The sequence below is a fragment of the Peromyscus maniculatus genome, chromosome 5 (genome assembly GCF_049852395.1).
Source record: "Peromyscus maniculatus bairdii isolate BWxNUB_F1_BW_parent chromosome 5, HU_Pman_BW_mat_3.1, whole genome shotgun sequence".
NCBI classification, from domain to species: Eukaryota; Metazoa; Chordata; class Mammalia; order Rodentia; family Cricetidae; genus Peromyscus; species Peromyscus maniculatus.
In genome coordinates this window covers 124,421,780-124,448,238 of record NC_134856.1, presented here as the reverse complement: position 1 = coordinate 124,448,238, position 26,459 = coordinate 124,421,780, and the positions used below count along the sequence as shown (strand labels likewise).

Genomic DNA, 26,459 nt, shown 5'->3' with positions numbered 1-26,459 from the left:
GGTCTACAGAGCGAGATCCAGGACAGGCACCAAAACTACACAGAGAAACCCTGTCTCGGGGAAAAAAGACTGCTTTCCTGTGGTTTGGGATTGAGGCTGTTGATAGAGCCTGATGCTCTGGGTTTGGTTTCAGCACCTGGTGGGTGGAGGGTGGGGTAGGACAACCTTCTTCAGTTTTGAGAAATAGAAGCATTTGATATAAAGAAAGTTTTCTTTTATTGTTTTGGTACGAGTCCTGATGAGAAAATAGAGATGGTATATGAAAGAATTTTTTTCTTTGAAAGAAAATAAAATTTCTTTTAATTTGCTGCCTAAATTTAAGGTAGTGTTGGTCCTAAGTATTGATTGCTTAGGGCCTTGTGCTGGGCAGCACTGGTACTGCTTTAACCAGGGCAGAGCCGAATGACAGCGGATGTAAGTTAGCCATCAGAGGAGGTCCCCCCAATGGGCAAGAGTAGAAAGAGGAAACAGCACAAACAGGTGGTGGTCGAGAGGACCTACTGTAGGTCAGGTGGCCAGAGTGGCCCCAGTCGCAGCATGCTCCAGTACATGGCGTGCTCTTTCCGCAGAGGAGGTCACTCACTTGAGTGTTCTATGTCCTCGGTGTCTAATTTAGCAAAGTTCTGACCCTTTCAAAGTCTGGTGTTCTAGTCCCAAATCAGAAGACCCAGTAAGACATTGTGTCATTTCTTTACATCATAGTCTTGTAAATCTTACCGTTTGAAATATAATACTGCTCAGTGGATGTTTTTCCTATAATACCTACTCATTCATGATATTGGAAAGTTGTCTCTGAAGATGCTTGTTTTTTTGTTTTTTTTTGTTTGTTTTTTAATTTTTAATGTCTAAAATTTTGCTTGGATTCCCTAATCTAAACTTGAAAGGTTTAGAAAAAGAGAGTTTAACAACCATTATTTTAGAGGATTTCACTGTTGCTTTTCTCTTGAATGATTTGAGGTTGTCTGCTTTTGTAGAGCTAATATTTCCGCTTTCTTTTCTGAATAGGAATTCAGAAGTTGGTGTTAGCAGGACGAATGGGAGAAGCCATTGAAACAACACAACAGTTGTACCCAAGTTTACTTGAAAGAAATCCCAATCTCCTTTTCACATTGAAGTGAGTTTTAATAAAATGTTACTTTATGTGTTACACATCTTAAGTAGTCAAAATTATCTTAATGATTTGTAGTTTTGCTTTGTTTTGGGTATTTCCATATATTTTTATAATGTAGCACTAAATGATATTATATTTGTAAAAACGTAGAGCTGAGGATGTTCAGCTCAGTGGCAGAACAGGTGCTTAGCAAGTGTGAACAAATGCAGAGACTGTTTTGTGTTAAGATCTCTAAGCATACAATACTTTGCTTTTATCATTCATTCTCTCCCTGAAAATGTGAAAGTCTTAACTTAGAAGGCAGTGATCTCAGTTTTCTCCTGAAAGGTACCTGAATAACTCAATGGATATATTGAAAAGTTATAGTAAAATATACATAAAAATTACTGTTTTGCCCATCCTTACGTGTATTCTTATATGTTTAAGTACACTTAGGTATTTTGTGCATCCTGCCCATTAAACACTAGCTTCTCCCTTGCTTGCTTGCTCAGAGCTCTCATTATTGGTTGTTTTGTGACCTGCTTAGTTACTTAGCATATCCTTAGGTCCGTCTGTGTTGGAGCGTGTGCCAGAATGTTTCTTGATTTGGAAGGCTGGCGATGCCAGTGTGCAGATGCACTGCATGTTGTCTGTTCTTCTGTCTGCTGATGGGTGCTGGGGTTGCTTCTGTCCCCGCCATTGTGAATAACTCTGCTGTGCACACAAGTGTATGAGTATCTGCTTAAGTCCTAGCTTTCAATTCTTGGATTGTATGCCCCAAAGTGGCATTGCTGCTTCATGGCTGTGTTGAACATTTGAGGCCTTCCTGTGCATCCTTCCTTGGTACATCCTTTGATTTCTTTCTACGGAGTAGAAGGGTTCCAATCTTTACATATCATCAACATTTGCTTTCTGCTTTTTAGCTTATAGACATCCTGATTTGGCATTTAAAAGTTTCTAATGAATCTTTGTTGTTTAAGAAAGTTGAATGTGGGGCTGGAGAGATGACTCAGAGGTTAAGAGTATTGGCTATTCTTCCAAAGGTTCTGAGTTCAATTCCCAACAACCACATGGTGCCTCACAACCATCTGCAATGAGATCTGGTGTCCCCTTCTGGCCGGCAGGCATACATGCAGGCAGAACACTGTATACATAATAAATAAACAAATCTTAAAAACAAAAAACCTCGGGAGGCAGAGGCAGGCGGATCTCTGTGAGTTCGAGGCCAGCCTGGACTACAGAGTGAGTTCCAGGAAAGGCGCAAAGCTACACAGAGAAACCCTGTCTCAAAAAACTGAAAAAAAAGAAAGTTGAATGTGTGGGGTGTTGGGGTACATACTCATAAGACAGAAGCAGGTGGATCTCTAAGACTTCAAGGCCAGTCTGGTCTACACATAACAAGTTCCAGGCCAGCCGGGGCTACAAAAGTGAGCCCTGTATCAGAAAGAAATTTGGATGTTACTGAGCTTAGGAATTCAATCTTCAAAGCAAAAGAAAGTCTTTATAAGTCAATTGTCAATTATTTTGCCTCACAGTAAAAGCCATCTGAGGCCCATTTTGTCTAAGAGGTTGGTAATGCAGCCTGGGGTAAGGAAGGGCCGGGAGAAGGCTGTGCTTTGTACCTCTCCAGGTACACGTATATCTAAAATCTCATTTTACATAACTCACTTGATATGATACCAAGAAAAATACTAATTTTAAGTTTGAAAATGCGGTCTGTTTTAATTTTATAGCTATATACAGATTTGATGATTATGCCTACGTAAACTTTCTTTTTTCTTTCAGAGTACGTCAATTTATAGAAATGGTGAATGGTACAGATAGTGAAGTGCGGTGTTTGGGAGGCCGAAGTCCAAAATCTCAAGACAGTTACCCCGTCAGTCCTCGGCCTTTTAGTAGTCCAAGCATGAGTCCCAGCCACGGAATGAGTATCCACAGTTTAGCACCAGGCAAAAGCAGTACTGCACATTTTTCTGGTGAGACACAATCTTTGAAACTTTTACTCTTTATGTCATTTTGAGTCCTAAAACAATTTTTCATCTATACATTGTTGTTCCTTTTTTTCGGTTGTATATGTATAGTGTCATGTTTTGCATAAAAAAAGATTGATATGATATTAGCACCAAGAAGTATCATAAGGAACTGAGATTATTAATAGATCTTCATAAATAAATGTCATCATTCAAAATGAGCTGCCACTAAACCCATTGACAATAAAAAATCATATTTCATAAAGTATGGATTTAAAATCATCTGGCTATGCTGTCCCACCAGTTATCAAGCCTCTCTGGCCTCTTATCTCTCTTGACTCATTCCTGCCTTTTTTTTTTTCTTTTTTTTTTTTTTGCAAGTTTATTTTCTTTCCTGTTCCTTTTTCAGCGCATTTACTACTCACACTCTGGCTCTTGGTGCTGTCGTAATTCCAACTCTCTCTGTTGGCTTTCTTGCCGTTACTTCTACAGACCTTTTTCTAATCCTCTTCATTCTTCTCTCTTTGCCTATCTCTTTAATTCTGTTTCCCAACAGGAGCTCTTAGCTCTGTGTATTTCGCTTTATTTTTGTTGGTGTTTAATTCATTATTTAGTCCTTTAGTGTTAGTGGATTAAACAAGTAGTATTTCCCCAGGTACTGATTTAGAGATGTTAAGAAGCACCAACAAGTTTCACAAAGACTGACCTCTTTAAATACAGTTTTAATCCTTATTATAAGCTAAATACAATAATAACTTAATGTAATAAGCTAAATACACACAGCCTGCAAATCCTGAACTACAAGAGTGGTTTGTATAGCCACATATGCGTTTATTCAAGTATATATTTCCACAGTGAAAGTACTTAAAGTTATGTCAATAAATCACCACCCCAATGCTTGTCCTGCCATTCTTGCTACTGAAAGCATTTATAAGCCCCAAAAGGTTTTCAATCAAAAGGCTCCTCAGCACAGAAGTCCTAACATAAAACTTAGTTTCTTTACAAAAACAAAAAACAAACATTGTTCTTTTTTGGTTTTTCGAGGCAGGGTTTCTCTGTGTAGCTTTGTGCCTTTCCTGGAACTCACTTGGTAGCCCAGGCTGGCCTCGAACTCCCGAGTGCTGGGATTACAAACACTGTTCTTTTGAAAAGACTATTAAAACAAAGGATCTATTAAGACAGATAAATATTTCTTACTAAAACTTGGTTCCTTAAAGGAAACAAACTAGTCATTATCTTTAATGACCTCTCAGGCCAGTGTTATTTAAAACCTTCAGCTACATAGAGCATGAGCCTCAACTTTGATAAAGTAAAAAGGACATTTAGATCTCACATATTATGCACCTACTGTACATAGCTTGTAATTCAGTCTGCCTAAAGCATAAACCCGACTTTACCCTTTACGTCTGGAACTGCATGATGTACAGTACTTTAACTTGGGTTTAGTCATTAAAACTCAGGAAGCAGTTCAAATGTGGCCAGATAGGGCAGGCTGCTAAAGGCTAAGGTTAGAAATCTAAAACTGAAGACCTCTTTGATTGCATCTATTAGGACTTTACTGTAGAAAACAGGTATAATATATGGTTTCCACAGAAAATGCCATAATTTCAGAAATTGTTGTATCAAGATCCAAAAACTTTTTTAGCCAGTTTGAATTCGGCACTCATAGTGAGTCTGTCGTCAGCTCTAGCAAACTTCCTTGGGTCTTTTTGAATTAAGAAGACAGTATCTTCAAACTTGCACTTGACTTTGTCTTCCAGTTGGCATTGTTTTGTAAGTCATTTCAGTGATGAACTCTGAGAAGCTCTTCAGTAATATCCACTGATTCAGCGTTAAAGATTCTGGTCATTCCCAAAGCATACACACATACCCCATAATTCTTTAGAAAAAAAAATCTTTATTTTACCCCTCTCCGTTCTGCTTCTTTATTTTCCTCCTTATCTGCCATCCTACCAGCTCGTCAGTCTGCTAACCCTGTATTTATCTTCATCGAGCAGAGCTAAGGATGGGATCGTTTACTCCCCATCAAGTCACACCTCTTCTTCCCTGCAGTCCGTACTGCTGTACTTCAGTCTTTTTGACTCACTGTCCCGTCTGTATCTCAGCCACCACAACTCTTGAATAGCAGACAGTTGGTGTATTCATATATAAAAGATGGTGATTATAACATGCCACATGATGACCTTTTTGTCAGTGACAAACTATGCAAAGTGGCCCCATGTAGTCATGATGGAGCAAAAAAATATCACAAAATCACATATTTTTTATTGTAATCATTTCTATGCCAAAATAAACAAACATATACCATTGTATTATGATTTCTTTATGGGTGTTTTGTTTGCATGTATGGATGCTTGTGCACCACATGTGTGCATTGGCAGGAGAGGCCAAAAGAGGATGTTGGATCCCCTTGAAACTAGAAGTATAGATGGCTATGCAATACCATGTCAGTGCTGGAAATTGAGTCCAGGTCTTCTACAAGAGCAGCTAGAGCTCTTAACTGCTGAGCCATCTCTCCAGCCCAATATTATGATTTCTTATATCATGTAGTATAGTAACATGCTGTCCAGATTTGTAGCCTAGGAGGTATAGGCTACCCCACATTGCCTAGATAGGTTGGACCATCTAGGTTTTTATAAGAATGTTCAATGTTAGCACTACAATGAAATCATTAACCCAGTTCTCATAATTTGTCCTTGTTACAAACACTGTAGGGCCCTCACAAGTTATTGTGGGGATTAAATAAGATCTGTAATTAAACTCGGAGAAAATAATAGTTTACAATGAGTCTTAATACACTATCAGGCTCAAAAAAGAAACTATTTAAATACCCCATTGGCTTTCCTACATTTTAGAAGTATAAAATTTAAAAGTATTATTTACAACCTAATCAAATTGTTGTTTGTTTCTATGTGGTATTTTTTTCTGCTTTCTTCTCAGGTTTTGAAAGTTGTAGCAATGGTGTAATATCAAATAAAGCACATCAATCATATTGCCATAGTAAACACCAGTTATCCAGTTTGAATGTACCAGAGCTTAACAGTATCAATGTGTCAAGGTCACAGCAAGTTAATAACTTCACCAGGTAATAAAGTGATTTCCCTAACTTTTATATTAGTTGAAACGGCCAAGGGCATAGATGCCATCTTCATTGATAATGTTTGAAGAACTTGTGTGATCCACACTGGGGCCTGCCGCTCTGAGCTCCTAGAAAGTAAAAGGGTAGAGACTATTTCCTGTAGGTTTTTAACTTCCTTGTGTGCAGAGCTCTTCTTAGCTCTTCCTTTTCCTACTGTGTTCTTCTCCAGGAGGGTTTAAGGGCAGATGTTGGGTTGTGTGCATTGTTCTCCTCCCAAATGCAGTGCAGTGAAGTGCAGATGCTAACAGGAGAATCTGCCATTAGCATGACAGGAACATTGGGGACTGTTGGGTACATACCAAACATGCCGCTGGCTATGTTGTCTGACTTCTAAGATTAGAAAGATAGAGCCTGGCGGTGGTGGCGCACGCCTTTAATCCCAGCACTTGGGAGGCAGAGGCAGGCGGATCTCTATGAGTTCGAGGCCAGCCTGGGCTACCAAGTGAGTTCCAGGAAAGGCGCAAAACTACACAGAGAAACCCTGTCTCGAAAAAACAAAAAACAAAAAAACAAAACAAACAAACAATGCCGGGCGTGGTGGCGCACGCCTTTAATCCCAGCACTCGGGAGGCAGAGCCAGGAGGATCTCTGTGAGTTCGAGGCCAGCCTGGGCTACCAAGTGAGCTCCAGGAAAGGCGCAAAGCTACACAGAGAAACCCTGTCTCGAAAAAAACCAAAAAAAAAAAAAAAAAAAAAAAAAGATTAGAAAGATAGATCCTAATGTATATACTATGGACCTTGACACACTCAGATTTAACATTCATGCATTTTTAAATCCATGCAGTATAATCACTTGAATACAAGCATCCAAGAGAAATTTATGTGTATTCAGCCTGCCCAGTGATGTAGCATTTGAACCGGGTTCATACTGACTTGGTCCTGCAACTAGAACCAGAAACATTGCATTTTCAAGCAGTGTTCTAAATTTCTTTGTGAAGGAGAACCAGCTGTTCTCATGGAATCTTATAGCAAATTTGATTCTGCAGAAAGGAGTCATTTTAAAAATTATATTTGAAAATTTGGAGATTGACTGAAATTTCTGGGTTATCTTATCCCATGACAGAAATCTTAAAAGGTAATAGTATATGGTACAGGATATGAGGGGTTGGGCACAGAAGCCTGAGAACAGTAGGAAAAAGAACTGCTGGAGGAGGATGGGGACTCGTTCACAGTGAAGTTGACCTATTAGAAAATAAAATAAACAAATTCTGATTAGAAAATGTAAATGTTAATTAGAACTTTATAGTTGGTGTTTTCATTGTTGACAGAGAGTCCTGCTTCTGTTTGGAGGTAAGATTGCTGTTGGTCTGTGGCACTTTATCTTAGATGCTATCCTCTTGACAGGAAGTTGCACAGTAAACCTGTTCTTGCTTAGCTGCAGGGTTGATGATACAACATCCTCCTTTGCAGGAGAGAAGGAAAAGACAACAAACTTAGCTTTTTAAATTGCTAACCAGTAAGAAGTATTTGTATTTGGGTAATGACTATTCTGCACCAATATTGTGAAGTCAGTAAAGTTGGAATTGACTGTTTAAACCATTTTACAGATGTATAGCTGATTATCAGAAAGTAAATGCTATTTTTTAAGGTCACCAATTGGGTAGTAAGTTGCAGAGGTGAAAGTTCTTACCGGGATTTCTGACTTAGGGACTTGTGCTTTTCCCTACCACTGTCTGAATGCTCTACCCACTCATTCCTTCCTGTTCTGACCTTAAGACCCGAGTCCAGGTGTTAACCTCTGGTAGGTGACCTAGATGTTACCTCATTGTCCTTGCTTTGTACTGCCACACCACATGCTCCTTAAGATTAACATTCTACATAGCACTGATGGAGACCACTCTGGGATACATGAACTAACTGAGCACAGGCCATTTACTCTTGGAGAGTGGTATAATATCCTTAGTGTCCCATCACTGACAGGCCTCAAGGCTTTGTAAAATAAGTGTGAGTTGATGCGTGAATAAATGAATGCCTCCAATACAAAATTGGATTGTTCGAAATCTTTAAAAGCTTATATAATTTAAAAGCTGTGACAGTGAGGATTTTAAAGTTTAAATCTTGTTTATTTTCTTGTTAGATTTCTCTGATAAACAGACTTTTTCATATTGAATCAGTCTGTTCTATAGTCCTGAATCCCTCGCCTCATCTCCCAGGTCTGTCTTTACCTTATAGACTGTTGCACAGGAAGCGGGCGTGAGTGTGGGTGTGTAATGTGTGTGTGCACACCTCGAGTCACATGCTCACAGCTCTTAACTAGTGGGTTATCTGTACTAGAGTTTAGATTCTTTGTTGTTGGGTTTTGTTTTGTTTTTTCTTGCAATGAATATATTTTCCTTTTATGATGAGAAATGCCCTTTTCTCGTGTTTCCTAAATTTTCACCAGTCATCCACTTCTGGGTTAAGTGTTGCTTAACTCTTCATAGGACCCATCTGACGACTAGAGTATTGATTGTCTCTTTAAGTCGGGGGGGATCTGAAAGGGCATGTAGGGAGCACTAAGGTGTTGATACATTGCAGGATGAGCAAGCGTGAGAACCTGTCCAGAAGCTGTCTGGCTACTGTTGAAAAATACAACTTGGTTGAGCTGGACATGGTGGTGCACACCTGAGATTTCAGCTACTTAGAAGGTGGAGGCAGGGGGATTGCAAGTTCAAGGCCCGGGCCATGTAGATCCCATTAAAATAAAAATCAAAGTGAAGATTTGATAGGTCCCTTAGAGTCACTGGCCAACAAGATAATCTGGAGAGTCGTAGTGCTGTTTAGATCTTAGAAGCTGGAAGCTGATAAGCCACAGTAGTTTGGATTTTGTTTTGTTTTTTTATTAGTTACTTTAGAGAGCATATTTTTAAATAGTGAGGACAGAGACTAAAACAAAGTATCAGTAATGTAGATATGGAAAAGTCTAGAGACTTGTAAAAAGTCTAGAAGTAAACAAATAAGGACAGGGAAGCAGTGTACTGGGTTCTCTGAGCCAGGTTTATCGGTTTGGAGAGCAAAGCTTCTCCTTTAAGTGCTGGAAATGACTCTTGGGGGCAGTGGAGAGGGTTGTCTCAGGAAGACTCAGGAATAAGAAGGAAGTACAGGTCTGAGTTTGAAAAATAAATATAATGCCAAAGCATGATTTTTCCATATTATGGAAAGTCATAAGAGTCACTACACTCTTGTACATGTGCCTCTGTGCCTTCATCTCTGGGAGTTCAGGTTTGTTAAAGATCAGTTATGTGTGTGCTTTGATACATTTGAGATTTAACCTCATTTACCTCATTTGCAGATTGCTATCGTCTTATGAAAATTAGTTTTTTATAGGCTACATAGTTGTGTAGTAACTTCTCTTAAACTGATTTCTATAATTAGGTTTGTTTTTTCATTTTCAGTAATGACGTAGACATGGAAACAGATCACTACTCCAATGGAGTTGGAGAAACTTCATCCAATGGTTTCCTAAACGGTAGCTCTAAACATGACCACGAGATGGAAGACTGTGACACCGAAATGGGTCTGCGTGATATTTCTTACATTTAAAAAAAAAAAAAAATGGTGGCTACAAGGTTATGTTTTTACTTGGACTGATTTACAGCTAAGCATAAGCCAGATTTCAAAGATGAAACATCTCACTTAACTCTTTATGAGCATGGCTTGATGGAGAGAGCGGGCACCTCTGGGCTCCTGAGGGGAAGTGCCAGCCTTCCTGGCTCAGCTCTGGTGATATCCCGTGCACTTCACTACCTCGGGGGTGAAGGCTGGGAATAGAAAACATTTTTGCACTCATTTTGTAGTCAGTAAGACCAAATGGGTAGAAATTAGGTTGTAAATTTCAGTTCAACTGAATCTCTTAAATCCATTAAATGCAAGCATATGACATGCATAGTGCTGTTTCTAGGTGTGGCTTCTCCCATTTTAAAACAACACTTTAATGATGCATTTGAATGCCTCCCTTTACTTTATTGTTGATAATGTCTATAGAGTTAGATGGTCAGCAGACATCCTTATCAAACAATGAAAATGATTGAAGCTTATAAATTATTTGTGGAATTCGCTTCAGTATTAGACTTCTTTGTATTTTGAGACTGAAATTTAATCACTGAAGTTGCTTAAGGGACAGCCTAGCCTAGTTAGTCTTTCCTGCGGATGGGAGACCCTCTGTATCTTGAGACACAGAAACACACTGGTAAGAGCGAGAGTTCTAGAGCCAGATTTACCTGGACTTGAAAGCTGCAACTGCCACTTACTAACTGCGTGGCCTCAGACAGAATACTTAACTGCTCTGTGCCTCAGCTTTCTCATCTGTAAAATGGATAAAATGAATCTTCTAGGTCATTGTGAAGAGCAGATGAGTTCATCTGTGAAAAACTAATTATATCAAGTACTTTGTAAGCGTTAGCCGTTCTTGATCATCATATGAATGCTGTTCATTGTGATATTTATGCATACAGTGTTGTCAATTATTGAGTATTAATTAACAATATATAATAGAAAATACTTCTAAAGGTAACATTTTCCTTAATAGTGTAGTTAGTTTTTTTCATTAGTAAGATATAATATCAACATTTTATTTTATCTGTTTCCTATTTTTTCTGTTAAAACCTGAGAGAGAACTACTGTGTTTCAAATTCTCATACCCCCCCGCCCCAGTCTCCTCTCTCATGTTGTTTCATATAGTTTTAGGGAGTAGTTCCACTTAATTTTCCATGCAAACACTGAAAGATCCTTGCCTCTTGGCTGCACTGAATGTTGGATCCCAGTCTCTTGAGACAGATAAAGTGTAGCTTTGAGTTATAAAGTTCCATATAAAACAATTTTGAATCTCTGTAGCAGCCAGGCATGGTGGTACATACCCTGCAACTCTAGCACATGGGAGGCCAAGGCCAGCCTGACAAGACCTTGTCTCACGAATATACATATATCTGTTTAGATGAACTACTAAAAAGTAGATACTAAAGAATATACAAAATATTACATTAAAAAATTGTATTCTCACTTTTTCCCATTGTTTCCCATTCAATAAGTAGTGAAATGGCCATTTGTTTTATTTATAGAAGTTGACTCCAGTCAATTAAGACGCCAGCTATGTGGAGGAAGTCAGGCTGCCATAGAAAGAATGATCCACTTTGGCCGAGAGCTACAAGCCATGAGTGAACAGCTGAGGAGAGAATGTGGCAAGAACACGGCCAATAAAAAAATGCTGAAGGTAAGAATGTCACTTGCTTTCCGTGATAACATGGGGGGGGGGTATTTAGCTCCCCATTCTAGAGGTTTCAGTCTGTTCCACCTGCCTCCGTTGTTCCTGGGTCTGTGGAGAGACAGAACCTCATGGCAGGGAACTCAGTAGAGCAAGGCTAACAGGGAAAGGATGGGGTGAGGAGCAAACTATACTTCTTGCAGGCAAGCCTCCAGTAATGCATTCCTTCCAAGTAGGCTCCACATTCTCCAGTTTCCATTATGTCAGATCAATGCATTGATGGAGTTAGAGCCCTCATGTGTCGGTGGACTTTTCTTTCCTGCCCGCCAGTTCCCAAATAACCAACACAGAGACCTAATATTAATTAATATTAATTTTAAATGCTCAAGCAATAGTTCAGGCTTGTTACTAGCTAACTCGTACAACTTAAATTAACCCATTTATATTCATCTATGTTCTGCCATGTGGTATTACCTCTCTTTCATCTTACACCTCCTATTTCCTCAGGCTCAGAACCCCTCAGATTCTACCCTTCCTCTTCCCAGTGTCCTTAATCTGTCTGGTTCACCCACATAACCTTATCCTGTCCAACCATTGGCCAGTCAGCTTCTCTATTAATCCTATCACAGCAACAGATATTCACACAGTGTAAAGGAATATTTCACATTTCCCCCTTTTTGTCTAATTAAAAAGGAAGGTTTTAACATGAACATAGTAAAATTATACACAGCAAGAACAATTATTAAGCAAGAATTACAGTTACAATATCCAGTCCATTTTTATTTGGCAAATTTAGAGAAAATACTCTTACTTATTTTTGTAATTCTAAAGTTTTATACCTAATTTACCTTTTATCATAACTAAGGAAAGCTTTATCTGTGATTCTATAGTCTTTATCTCCATCAAAGACCCCAGAAGGGTGAAATGTTACCTAATGACAGGAACATCTGGCTACCTGGACAGTCACCCTAGGTTCTTCTGTAATGTTGGGGCATCCAACTTTGGCCTACAGGCCTGGTATATCTGACAGACCTTTTTGGGAAGCGGGGAATTTTGAAGAACTGTCCTACCTTGTCTTGGCAAAGTTTGGCAGTTGCTTTTTTGCACCTTGCTGATCCAGTTTCTTTGCCCAGATGGCTAGCTTTTGCCATCTCCATATGGAATTTCTTTGATATCCATTATCTTATCTGAAGTAAATTGGTGCTGCCAGGAGCATGTATGTCTCACTGGTTTTACGTTATAAAACATTTTAAATGTCATGTTCTGTAGTTGAAGTGTTTGAAGACCATCTATCTAACTATATCTGTTTAACCTTGAAAACATAACTAATATGACTACAAGTTTGATTATTATAGATGAGTAACTACTAACCTGTCTTTTTAACTATACATTACCCTTTTTAAGTGAGTTACATAAGCACAGTACCCCAAACAGGAGTAGAAACATACATATAATACAGCAAAAAAACTTTAAATTTGTATTAATAAACCAAAATCCATACCAATGTAAAATATTTAAGACTAGTAGTTGGCTTTTTTAGTTAAAAGTAGATTCAGTAATCTACTTTTTTACCCTGTTATTTATATATCTTCCCTTTTCTTTTCAGAACAAGATCTCTGAATCTAATCTCCTTTGTTCAGTTTTTTTTTTCTGACCACTACCAATAACATCTTGTAACCAACCCTCCTAAATAGTGAAAAACATCCATAATCCATTGAACGACCAAAACCCACCCATACCCTATCTCTTGGGAATGTGGGCATCATTCTCTAGACTACTTCCTGGTGTCTGTGGGTACTGGTATCTTTTGGGGAACCTTTAGAAAATCAGGATAATTGTTAAGTCTTGGCTAGAGTAGTTTGTGCGGCTGGACCGTCTTAGCCAACAGCCTTGAAGCTGTCTGACTGGATCTGTCTTTACTGAGGATCTGTGTTGTTTTTAATCGCATGAGACGAATCTTAAACTGTTATATTAGTTTCTAGCATGGTTCGGCTTAGCGCCTGGCATTGGCAGCTGGCTCCTCCCACTTGATCCCTGAGAGCTTAGCTTCATGGTAGAGGTATTAGTGGGAGCCATGTTAGTGTGCCAGCTCTGGGAAGTGGGTCCATGCTGCCACCAAATAGCATGCTACCTGCTGCTCATGAACCCCATTTAAGTGTTTGCTAGCAGGGCCTCTTAAAAGACCTGCACTTGCTAGCAGCTAGCAAGTTAGTATTGAGCCCACCCAAGAAAAAGAAAGCGGTTATCAGAAAGTTGCATTTGGTTGTTTTTGTGGGGTGTTTTTTTTTTTGTTTGTTTGTTTGTTTGTTTGTTTTAAGCTTTATTAGGTCTTATGTGGAAATTCCGGCCCCATGTTGGAATGCCACTCATGGTCCAATCACCTTCCAATGACTTCACTTTTACACGGGGACCAAGTCTTTATTTTTTTGAGACAGTGTTTCTCTGAGTTACAGCCCTGGCTGTCCTGGAACTCAGAGTAAGCTGGCCTCTAACTTAGAAAGATCCACCTGTCTCTGCCTCCCAAGTGCTGGGATTAAAGAGATACGCCACCATGCCCAGCTTTTCTTTTTTTCTTTCTTTTTTTTTTTAAAGATTTATTTATTTATTATGTGTACAGTGTTCTGTCTATGTGTATGTCTGCACACCAGAAGAGGGCACCAGATCTCATTATGGATGGTTGTGAGCCACCATGTGGTTGCTGGGAATTGAACTCAGGACCTCTGGAAGAGCAGTCAGTGCTCTTAACCACTGAGCCATCTCTAGCCCCATTCCCAGCTTTTCAAAGTTAATTGTTTTTGTTAGGGTGGGGGACCAAGTTTTACACTCACGAACTTTTGGGGAATATTTCACATTCAAACCATATCATATGTTTTCCCTTGAGATTTATAAATGTGTCAGAGGCACCAAGATATAGTTTTATTAAACATTGAGCAATGTCTTGGAAATTCTTGGGAATTTATACCTGGAATTTCCCCTTAGAACCTTGCCCATTTGTGAATCAAAACTCTTGATGGCATTAGGCAGCTCTGAGCTAGAAGAATGTTCTAGATCACAAATAACAGTCTTAAGTGCCAGCTGTTCTGCAGAGCAGTGCCCTGTCCCCTGTGGCATACTATGCAATTGTAGTGTGCTGCTGAAACCATAAACTTGAGGTATATTTTTTAGTAAACATTGTTCCAGAGTTGGAGCAAATTAAATGGATTTTATGGGGATCAGTGAAGGAGTAGATTGTCTTTCATGTCCAGAATGGTTAAAATACATTTTGAAGTCCATGATATGTCCATGGTGGATGATAAGAGGGATAAAATTTCAGCAATAAGTTACCCACAGTTTTGTGTATCAGTTGAAAATGGAATGCTTTGTTAAGCTAGATTGCATTAAATTGTATTGATTTTTGAGTATTTAAAGTTAAATTGTTAAAGATAAACATCACACAACAAAATTACAGAGACTCATAGACTATAATACAGCTCAATAAACATCCATATAGTTAGAACAGCCATTCTGAAGCTGTGGGGCTTCACATTGGATTTAACGTTTTTCATTATCAAGTATATTTTATGTAATTATCCACCACTGGAAACAAAGAATCTATGAAAGAAATAGAACTAGAAAAAGTTCATAACTCCTGACTATTACCTGCATTCCACCCATAATCCCATTTGATTCTGGCACCTTGATAGGGCAGAGCCAAGAAGAGGAGCCCATAGCAGAGAAAAGCAAAGAAAAAGGAAGAAACAGGGAAAAAAATCTATATCCTTCAAGACATGGTCCCAGTGACCTACTTTCTGTAGCGAGGTCCCATCTTCCAAAGTTTCTAGGGCTTCCAACAATAGCACCACTCTCTGAGACAAACCATTGAACTTACAAGCCTGTAAGAAACATTTTATATTCCAACACAGCATAGCATAGAAAGCAAAGGGACATGTAATTGGTGACCCTTGTGACTAAAGATTGGATATTACAGGAAAAGGCAAATGATTGTGTTTATTCTGGACTTGAACTAAGAATTTAGTGATCAGCAACTTGTAATATTACCTAATACCATAGCCTTGGCCAACACTATGGCTTTATGCCAAGGGTATGGTAAATACCTGCTTGCTAGTAAATATCTACTTGCTTGGTAGCCTCAATTAAAGGCATGACACCTTACATTTCAGTAACTAAGGAGGAAGAAAAGTGCAGTCACCATACCACATCATCTGCTGTGTAATATAACATTTGTGTTTCTAGTGGTAACCCTCAGCAGTCAAGAGAAAGAGACTTCAATTACTATTTTGTACTAGATATAAAAGAATTGGAAACAGATATTCATGTATCAGGAAAATGGCTGTCCACATTTGCCTTAGAAGACATTCAAATGGTCGGATAAATCTTTACTAACTCTTCAATTTTAAGTATGTCTCTTATGAGTACATTTGTAATACACAGTACCAATATGCATTACTTTTCAGACCTGTTTGGTCAGGAGTGTTAAGAAAGTTAACATTTAAGCTCTTTATTAAGTCTTTAGGTATCTAAATAGTACTTCTTTGCTAGATGCTGAAGGCTGCTTTAGGAAAATGGTTCTTTTTTTTTTTTTTTTTTTTTTTTTTTTTTTGGTTTTTCGAGACAGGGTTTCTCTGCGTAGCTTTGCGCCTTTCCTGGGACTCACTTGGTAGCCAAGGCTGGCCTCGAACTCACAGAGATCCTCCTGGCTCTGCCTCCCGAGTGCTGGGATTAAAGGCGTGCGCCACCACCGCCCGGCGGAAAATGGTTCTTAATGTTTCTGATACTTCAGTCTTTTAAAAATTGTTGATGGAGGCTGAGAATTTAGCTCAATAGCACATGCTTACCTGTACTGCAAGAGGCTCTGGGTTTTACCTGAGCAATGTGCACCCCACACACACACACCAAGAAAAGTTTATAAGGGTTTTTGTTGTTGTTTCTTGGCTCTTTTGGGGGGACCCACCACCCAGCTCCCAAATAAATCACATACAGAGAGAATTATACTTAATTATAAACAAACGCCCAGCCTTTAGCTTGGCTTCTTTCTTGCCAGCTTTCCTTAACTTAAAATTATCCCATGTACCTTTTGCCTCTGGGCTTTTCCCATTCTCGTACTTCTGTAATCTCACTCTTACTCCCTGGCTTGCTGTTTAGCTGGGTGACTGGCCCCTGGAGTCCTCTTCTTCCCTAGCTCTAGCTAGCTCTCTCCTCCCAGATTTCTCCCTCTATATGTTCTCTCTGCCACCAGCCACACCTATCCTTTCTCCTGCCTTACTATTGTCCACTTCTTTATTAGACTATCAGGTATTTTAGACAGGTACAGTAACACAGCTTCACAGAATTAAAAAATACAACATAATCAAAAGTAACACACCTTAAAATAATATTCTACAACATTTCCCCCTTTTTGTCAAATAAAAATGAAAAGGTTTTAAGTTAAATATAGTAAGACTATATACAATAACAATTATCAAGTGAGGATTACATTCATAATATGTCCATTTATAAGTTAGCATATTCAGAGGAAATAATGCATTATCTATCCTTAGTGAATGCAAAGTTTTACACCTAACTTACTTTATCATAACTAAGGAAACTGACTATAACTCTCTAGTCTTCAACTCTGTCAAAGACCCAGAAAGATGTAATATTATCTAACAAACAGAGACATTTGGCTGCCTGGACAGTCACCCAAAGTTCCTCTCCAACATTGGGACATCCGTCCACAACCTACAGGCCCAGAATATCTGGCAGACTTTTCAGTGAAGCAAGAAATTTGAAGGATTGTTTTGCCTTGTATTGGCAATCAGTCACTTTCTTCTATGTCCTGCAGAATGTCTGGCAGATTCTTCTGTAAAGCAAGAATTTTGAAGGACTGTCCTGCCTTGTTTTGGCAAAGTTCAACAGTCTTTTCCCTGTATGTCCTACATGTCCAGTCTGCACAGCACATTGTCAGCAGTCAAAGGCAAGAACAGTTGCTTTGCCCAGTGGCTAACCTCGCCACAATGAAAGCAAATTCCATAAGTTTCTTCAATGCCAGTCATCTTCACTGATGTAAACTGGTGCTGCCAGGAAAAGATGTATCTCATTGTCATGAAAAACCTTAAGTTAACAAAACATTTTAAATGCCATATTCTGTAGGTCTTTGAAAGGTTTGAAAACCATTTATCTATCTAAAATATATCTATATGATCTGGAAAGCATACCTAACATATCTACAATTTTGATTATTATAAATGGCTGACCACTGACCTATGTTTCCTGATTTATCCTACACAGTTTATAATAATAGCTTTCAAAAACTAGAACTTCACCCCACATTTTCAAATGAACTGCATAGGCTCAATACCTCAAACAAAAATAGAAACATACATACAATATGTTATAACAAAAGTAACCTTAAATTTTTTATCAATATACAAAAATCCTTTAAGCAAGAGTAGAAACATACATACAGTGTAACAAAAATAACTGTAAATTTGTATCAATATAATATTCCCCTAAATGATAACAAACATCCATAACCCACTAAATAACCAACAGCCACCCCCGCCCCCCAATTTTTTGGGAAAGTGGGCATAATTTTCTCCATACTTCTTCCTACTATCTGTGAATAAAGTATCTTTAGGGTCCTAGAGAGAAAATTTCAGATAATGGCCAAGTCCTGGGAAGACTAGCAGTAATTTTTGCTAATAGATACCACCTGTCAAGGTTCAAGAGGTCTTGCCTGATCCAACCTGATCCATATTAACCCTGAAGGAATCTATAGCCTCCGGTCTCCTGTGGGAACAAAACTCCAAAGCATTTTTGATTTCCATTTGACAAATATATTTTTTTGACTTTTTAAAAGTTAAGGCATTCCTAAAGTATATAGGCTGATTTATTTCAATAGTCCTTTCAATTCCAAGTCTCTTTGCAGCTATCCTTTGCTTTTTAACAATCAAAAAATTCAAAATCAGCACAATAACATATAGGATCCAGACTCCCTATGTATTTCCCATCTCACATGGCTTTTTCGTTTTACTTTCTCTTTAAAGACTTTATTTTGTAAACTTTTTTTTTCTGTAACTATACCCTTTTCCTTTTCTTAAGCCTACATACATTGTTAAACACACTGTAACCTATTTAGAGGTCTTTCTGTCTGGACCTTTTTTATTGCATATTTTTTAGCCTTTTTGACTGCATGAACAAACTTTAAACTGCTAAGTGGTGTAAAACTCTGCCCCTGGCTTTTGTGACTGGCTCTGCCCACTTCTTGGGTTGCAGAAAGTCAAGCTGAGCTCACGAGCTTCGTCAAAGGTTCGTGCTGAGAACTGCATTCAACCTTTGTAGAGCTCTAAAATACTGATGCTTGTGCTGTGGCAGGAGTTTTTACTTAGTTTTTTTGTTCCTACTTAATGTACTGGCTGCTCAAAGGCTCACCAGCAGGCAGAAACTCTTAAACTTTTTTTTGTTCTTTTTGTTTTTTGTTTTGTTTTGTTTTTCGAGACAGGGTTTCTCTGTGTAGCTTTGCGCCTTTCCTGGAACTCACTTGGTAGCCCAGGCTGGCCTCGAACTCACAGAGATCCGCCTGGCTCTGCCTCCCGAGTGCTGGGATTAAAGGTGTGCGCCACCACCGCCCGGCTAAACTTTTTTTTTTTTTAAAGCTTTTTCCAGTCCTACATGGAAATTTGGGTTCATGTTGGATGTCAGGGTTTTTTTGTCTATATGTGTTACATCTATTGCTATCTATGGTATTAGAAGTTAAAACTAAATTTCCATAAATCTGTTGATTTATTTTTTAAAAATGCCCTCACTTAAATGAGAAATAGCATCATTTTTATCTTTTCAGGACTAATGTTTAATAGATGAACTGGATTCTCAGACCTAGTCTGCATTGAATCCATGAAACAGATGAATCCGACATTCATTTATGTAGGAAATGGACTATGAAAGTGAAAAGGGCAAAGGAAACCTCAGTGATACTATGAACAATTTTGAACTTGACACCCCCTTGAAAACGGCCTCGACACCATGTGTCCTTGGACCACACTATTGAAAGTGTCTCATTAGGTGATACTTGGGGAATATGAAATGTGCCCAAGAATTCTTGGGCTTTTCTTATACTCAAGTCATCTGACTGTGTATGCTGTCAAAATCTGTGCTAATTGAGCTGGAAGAAGGAATGTGATTTTACTACTTTTGAGTTATACTCCATCTTACTGTGTTGTGTCTTTGGTTCTCATTAAAACATGAAGCTCATTATGTGACCATATCTCAAAAGTATTTCCTGATTACACTGAATACACACACACACACACACACACACACACACACACACACACACACACACACACACACAGTTTATCATCTTCATCTAAAAATAATGATTGGCTTTGATTTTGTACTTCTGACTCCTAAGCAGCTATATCTTTCAGAACTGCTTCCTTCTCATTTCCCAAACTTACCTTGCTTCCGATAACAATCAGTGACTTAACTAATTTACAAGAGATCAAGAGAATCTGAGGAAAATGGAAATGGAGTTGAGGTTTTGAAATTATTTCTCTTTATTCTTTGAGATTGCATATGGTTATGGGTTTTTCTTTGGTGTTTGAGGATTTTCAGAACCTTTTAGTTTACACATGTAATTATGTATCACTTAATGAAGAGGATATGTCTTAAATACATTTGACCATTTTGTTCTTTTGCAAACATCATTGTATACTTAACACAGACCTAGATGGTGTAGTCTACTGCGCAGCTAGCTATATGGGGTGTGTGTGGTGTGTGTGTGTGTGTGTGTGTGTTTTGTGGCTAGCAGTGCTTTATACTTTGTTTATACTTCCTCAAACACATAATATTGGCATGACAAGAGTGATGTAAGCAGGCAATAGAAATTACCCAGCTCCATTATAATCCTAAGGGATCACCTTGTATGTGCAGACTGTCAGTGGCCTAGACTCTTTATGCACAACAGTGTCCCACTAATTTGAAGTTAAAGATAAAATTGTACTGTTTGCTCCTAAGGGCAGTGTTCTTTTTCCCTTCATGTGCACCACTCTAAAGTAAATGGTTAGGGAGCTCGTGCAGCTGTAGGCAGCCAGAAACATCTCTGGACCTTTGTCCTTCCAGGTTTCCAGTCTTCCTTTCCTCTTTTATTGTCATCTTTGTTCTTTGTTCCTTCCAGTAGCTCCCAGGAAAGCCACCTGGATTGGTTGGTCTGGCAACCATTTCTAGATGCCAGCAGTGTGACTCATGAGCAGTCGTGGCCTGGGGGGGTGGGGGGGACGACTTTCAGTACAGTGACTGAACAAGAAATAGAGCCAGCTAAGATCACACTGTCCAGAAACCAGAAACCATTCTGGCTCCTATGTCAAAATGGAGATGTTTGAAACTGCATTTCCTGACATTATTTCCATCGAAGAAGTCTTTAAAATGAAGCATAACCTGTAGTGGCGCCATAATTTCAGCTGTCTGTCTTACCTCCCACGTGCACATATTTCACCTAATTAGTAATTATAAGACCCTTAAAGCAGGGTCCCACTGTGTGGCCCCCACTGGTCTCTTAACTTTCAAACCTTTTCCCTCAGCCCCCCAAGTGTGAGCTGCCTTATGTAACTTGGGAGGTTTTTTGTTTAGTTTTGTTTTATCTTATTTCTCCCAGTTTCTACACCTTATTTATGGATACTTTGAAGTGGTTATGTGACTTGCTGTTTTGTTTTTATGTCAAGGTGTTTTGTGACACCTTTATATACATGCATCTTTCTTTAAAGATTTTCCACTGAGATGATTGATATTTTTAGAAATTCCTGAGAAAGGCTGAGTATTTCCGTGGCTCACGCTGCCTGTTGCTAGATTGCATTCCAGAAACTAGGGCCTTCATCCTGTCTTAGGGGTAACACTTGGTACAGTTTTAGAATTGGTTATTAGCACAGCATTGCAGAATAAAAACATTCATATTGCTTTTCTAGTTTTATTTGTGTTCCTTAAGTGTGAACTTTCTAGGTGTTTTTGCTTGGGAATTTAATGCTGGTTTTCTTGCTTAGAGCTTTACTCTGCTTCTAAGCCTGTGATTCTCAATCTGTGGGTTGCTACCCCTTTGGGGGTTGTATATTATTAGGTATCCTATATTACAATTCATAACAGCAAAATTACAGTTATGAAGCAGCAACAAAAATAATTTTATGGTTGGGGGTCAGCACAACATGAGGAACTGTATTAAGAGTTGCAGCATTAGGAAGGTTGAGAAGCACTAAGCTGTATTTTGTGGTGTTGCTCTGTGGGTCTTCTCAAGTCGAGTCTGATCCCTGCCAAGCTCTTTTCTTAAGTTCCATTGCCTCCCTTATGGAAAACATGTTTTCATGATACGGTTTTTGGAGTATTTTAGGATCTAGCTCCTCCTTAGCCATGCATTTTTCTTTCTTAGCCTCAGTTTACATGCTCCCATTAGGTCAGTAGAAATATGGTAAAAGCAGTGATTAGGTTCTAGTCGTTGCTATGTGTCCTGCCTAGCAGCTGTGCTCACCAAAGTAAAAGGAAATTTTAACACTCATGTGTAGATTCAAAAGGGAACCTCTATCTTATGGTACTGTGTGATCTTTACCTCTCACTGTGCCTCAGTTTGCATCTGTAGGATGGGCATACCAACCTCAGGTGAAAGCAGTTGAGGTGATCTATGAGTGCCTGAAATGTTGTCTTATTACAGCTATTATTTCTGGGAGGTTTTGTTTTTAAATCTAAAGGAAGTTGAGATTGTGAGGCTTCAAAACGTGCCATTTGGTGGTGTCAGGGTGTAGATCCATGAATAGTTTTATCCTTGGCTCTATGTACTAGTCACTCATTGGACATATTCTTGGTGTATCTTATAAAATGCACCTATATGGTGGGAATGACGCCTCATTAGATGGCTATGGTTTGCAGGGTAAATTAGTGTTGATGAGAGCATAGTCTTTAGAAATAATAAGACTAATAGTAAGTTAGTTCTGTGAGAAATAGACTGTTCTTTGAACAGTAAGCTGGAGGTGGGGTGTGGGGTAGGGAACAGAACTACTAGCTCTGTTAGACACAAAAGCATAGTCAGTGCCATAAGAAGCAGTTACTGTTATCAAGCAAGTGCATAGAGACTTTCTTACACCCAACACTTATGACTAGTTACTGGTAACTCTAAATGGTTTATTATAAAACTTCTGTGTTCCTATAACTTTCATTATGATTGGGGCAGTCTGAACTGAAATGAAATATTCAGCAATATAAGCCAGTGGATGAGTCATGTGTGTACTTAGTGGCATATGTATTCCATTTTGTAGCCTCAGACTAACTTCAGATTATTTCATGGGATATATGGATTGACGGGAGCCTAAGTACAACTGAACAGGAAGTACCCTTCTCCCCCTACACACTTGCTTTAGTAAACATTCAGTAATGTTAGATAAGGGAATAGAGTCTGCTTGAGCAACTAAATGTAGAAGTTCAGAAATTGTAGCACACACCATTTTTAGAGTGCTGTGGTTCCCACCTTCATAAGTTTACAGCCTCTGTGCCACCCTTCATATGTCTATTGGCAATGGAGTCTCTTGTCCATACACACACACACACACACACACACACACACACACACACAGAATATTACTCTGGATCAGGCTATTGACTTGGCATACAAATACAGAGTCGCTAGAATTGTCCTAGTTACAATTCTATTCCTGTGAAGAGACACTATGACCAAGGCAATTCTTAAAGAATTTAAATTGGCTTGCTCACAGTTTTAGAGGGTTAGTTCATGATCATCATGGCAAGAAGCAGGCAGTTATGGTGCTGGAGCAGTAGCTGAGAGCTTTACATCCTGATCTACAGGCAGCAGCAGAGACTGAGCCTTGATGTATGCTTTTGAAACCTCAAGGTCCACTCCCAATGACAACCTCCAACAAGGCACACCTAATCCTTCCCTAACAGTTTCCCCAACTGAGTACCAATCATTCAAACATAGGAGCCTGTGGGGACCATTCTCATTCAAACCACCACAGGACAGTGCTAACTTGATTATTTCTCACATAATTCTATGCAATTACATCTCTTTGTATTCACCCCAAATCACACGATGAAACTGGTATTTTAAGACAGTTTTATGGTAGGGGCCAGAGCTAGCAAGTCATACAGCTTGGACTTGAAGCAAGTGTCTGAAACTATCACATCTTCCGTGGTAAGAGTGAAAAGAAAGCTGTGTCCAGTTGTTTTAAAGTTGTAAAAGAAGTTGTTTCGGTGTAGTTGGAAATAACATACTGAATGTCTACAGGATCCATCTTGGCTTTATTTTTTCCACTACTAAACTTGAGAGGATATTCAATGAGATATGTCCAGTTCCCACATTTGTTTAGAAATTAAGGCAGGCCTTATTCATAATGTCAGTTTTATATCAGTGATCACATATGATAAAGCACCTAGATGTTTGGTCTCTCTTCTTTCTTCATCAATGTGAGCCCATTCCTTTGGACTTGGTTTTAATTTCCCTATTGGGCTTGTGTTGCAGAAGTGGTGGGGGAGTGGCAGAGATGAACAAAAGTGACTGTTGACAAGAAAACTGAAAACCAGTTACACTCTATTATATAGTCTGCTTTCTAAAGCATAAAACATGTGTTTAAAGGTTATAGTCACCTAGTGTTGTAAAACTGTATCTTAACCTTTCATCCTGGAACCACTATGAACAAACACATCAGCTGAACTACCTGAACTGACATTGTTTTCAACAGGACGCATTCAGTTTACTAGCATATTCAGATCCTTGGAACAGTCCAGTTGGAAATCAACTTGATCCAATTCAGAGAGAACCTGTGTGCTCAGCTCTTAACAGTGCAATATTAGGTAAGTAACTAAAGCAAGACAACTAGACTTCAGCTACATTTCTCTGAACATTTGAAAGGATATTGTCCTAACATTTGTTTCAGTAAAACAGGAACATATTTACCTTAAAATACAGAAAATTTCCTCCATACCAGATTACATGAATTCCGATGGAATAAAAATGGTAAGATACTGAAATTTTGCAATGTTTGTTTGAAAAATATATAAGCACTTAATGAGTCCTCTCATTTAGAATGCGGTAGTTGGGTAATCTTTGTGTTTAAGTGAAAAACCCTACCATAGAGGCACCCTGTAGCCCATAGCCCTCACTTTGGGACTAGGAATAACAGGTAGTGTTTTTTAAATTCTTTGATCTACTGGGCCTAAACTCCTTCTCCATTATCACCATTGGGGTGAGTTGTGGAGGATGTAGGAAGTGTGTGGCCTTGACTGGCCCAGGTGAGAAAGGTGGCTTTATAGTGACAATATAGGAAGATACAGAACCTCTCTTTATCAGTAGCTGTGTTTAGGCTGATCAAAACTTGGTTTGACTGCTGTGGAAGGAATTTGGGCGTGTTTAGAAAGTTTTGATAGTTGCTCCACAAGAAAGGGAAGCTAGAAGGGAGTACTTGACTAGAGTACTCAGGAGTCAAAGCTGGTACCACTCTGATACTGCATTCTGCTTCTTTTGACTCAAGGTATTTTAAAAAAGAATGAGGGTTACCTGAGCTCCCCACATCATAGGTTCTGTCTTAAGATATAAGCAGTACCAACCCCTGGACTCAAACATTTGCATTCAGATTAACCAGTCGCTTTCTCAGTGTGTATGGGAAATGGGGAACTAGAACCTATTGTTCTGTTAGTTTTAGTTTCTATTCCTCTCAGTATGTCACACAGTTGTGGCAATAGTAATTACACACTGAACAAATATTTTATGCAGATTCTGTGGTTGCACTCCTGTAAATGTTACTGGGTTGATCTGCACATAAAGCTTAATTTCTGAGCTGTTTTCTTCAAGGGTTATTTTACATCTAACTTTAGACTTTTAACTTACCCAATAAAATGAGACTTCAGTCCAGTTTAGAAGTTTGTACTGTTGTTATTTGGCCTGGTGAAGTTTAAAAGATTTGTAGTCATGTGTTTCAAACAATTTGGAATTGCACTGTCACACAAGTAATTTGGACATTGGTACTTGTATTGAAGGCTAAATTTCATGGTAAAAAGGTAAAGGAAGCCATGAGTGCTCATATTCTAAATCTGATAAGGGTCAATACTGCCATTTGAGAATAAGAATAGAGGCCTTTGTGTTACAATTTCTTAAATTAGAATTTGTGTGTAGAATATGAATTTGGTTTGTGTGTTGTATTTTTAGTGTATGTATGAGTTCTGTTGGTAAAAAAAAAAAAAAAGAGAATTTAGTAACAGTGCTGACAGGAATGGTGGCTTACTGTGATTGTCTTTTTGAAACTACTGCATTACAGATAGTCACAAACATCTTGATTGCCAATTTTCTTGTGGCAGGTTTTAATTTGCGTTCTTCAAATCAAATGCTTAGGAGTATTATTCAAGATAAAAGTGTAAGGCTAGGTGTGGCAGGCAGACCTCTGAGCTTGACGCCAGCCTGAAAGACTTTCAGGCCAGACAGGAATACAGTGAGACTGTGTGTCTGTGTGTTGGGGTTGGGGTGGAGGCTATAAACAATGCTTACATTTAATGCTTACATTAAAAATGGTAAGTTTGAACAGTCCCATGGATGACTGCATCTTTCGTGCTACTAATGGGTAGACCTATATGTAATTCATAATGTATTAAATGTATGTGGCTTGTAGATCTTAAAAGCTTAAAGATGCTTAAAACCAGAGGCCTCCTTTGGTCAGAGAGTGTAATAATGAACCTGGTGCTCACTTGAACCTTCCTTAAGCTTTAAAAATAAAAATTTTTCCTTTGTCTTTATCAATAAATCAGTATTTCAATAATCTTAACCCTCAGACCACTTTTTATTAAACCATTGTTTTCTCACCTATCTGCTCCATGCTTTTATTCATGTCTTAATAAGTCCTTGGCTTGCTTTTCTGTGTTTCTTTGTGCTTCATTCCTTCAGAATATTTTTTTTTCTGCTGTATTGCACACTCTGAACTGAGGCTGTAGGTGATCAGATAGAGCTTGACAGCCACTGTCATGGTTTTGCCCTGTGAACTTCTCCTGTAGAGGACTGATTAGTTTCATGAACTGATTTGGACACCATCTCCATAGAGAATTACTAGCTTTGGGGTGGGTCCT

The 26,459-nt window shown here is 38.7% G+C and overlaps 1 protein-coding gene across 2 annotated transcripts in view; it reads left to right on the top strand.

Annotated features, from left to right (window-relative positions):
- The window catches only part of Ranbp9 (RAN binding protein 9), a 91,609-nt gene that overhangs the window by 63,384 nt on the left and 1,766 nt on the right, over positions 1-26,459 (top strand). For both annotated transcript variants that reach the window (XM_006972819.3, XM_076573239.1), the window contains exons 8-13: positions 1,006-1,114; positions 2,876-3,066; positions 6,001-6,145; positions 9,574-9,695; positions 11,236-11,387; positions 24,089-24,200. In XM_006972819.3, the coding sequence (XP_006972881.2) occupies positions 1,006-1,114; positions 2,876-3,066; positions 6,001-6,145; positions 9,574-9,695; positions 11,236-11,387; positions 24,089-24,200 (831 nt within the window). The remainder of the gene's footprint in view (positions 1-1,005; positions 1,115-2,875; positions 3,067-6,000; positions 6,146-9,573; positions 9,696-11,235; positions 11,388-24,088; positions 24,201-26,459) is intronic.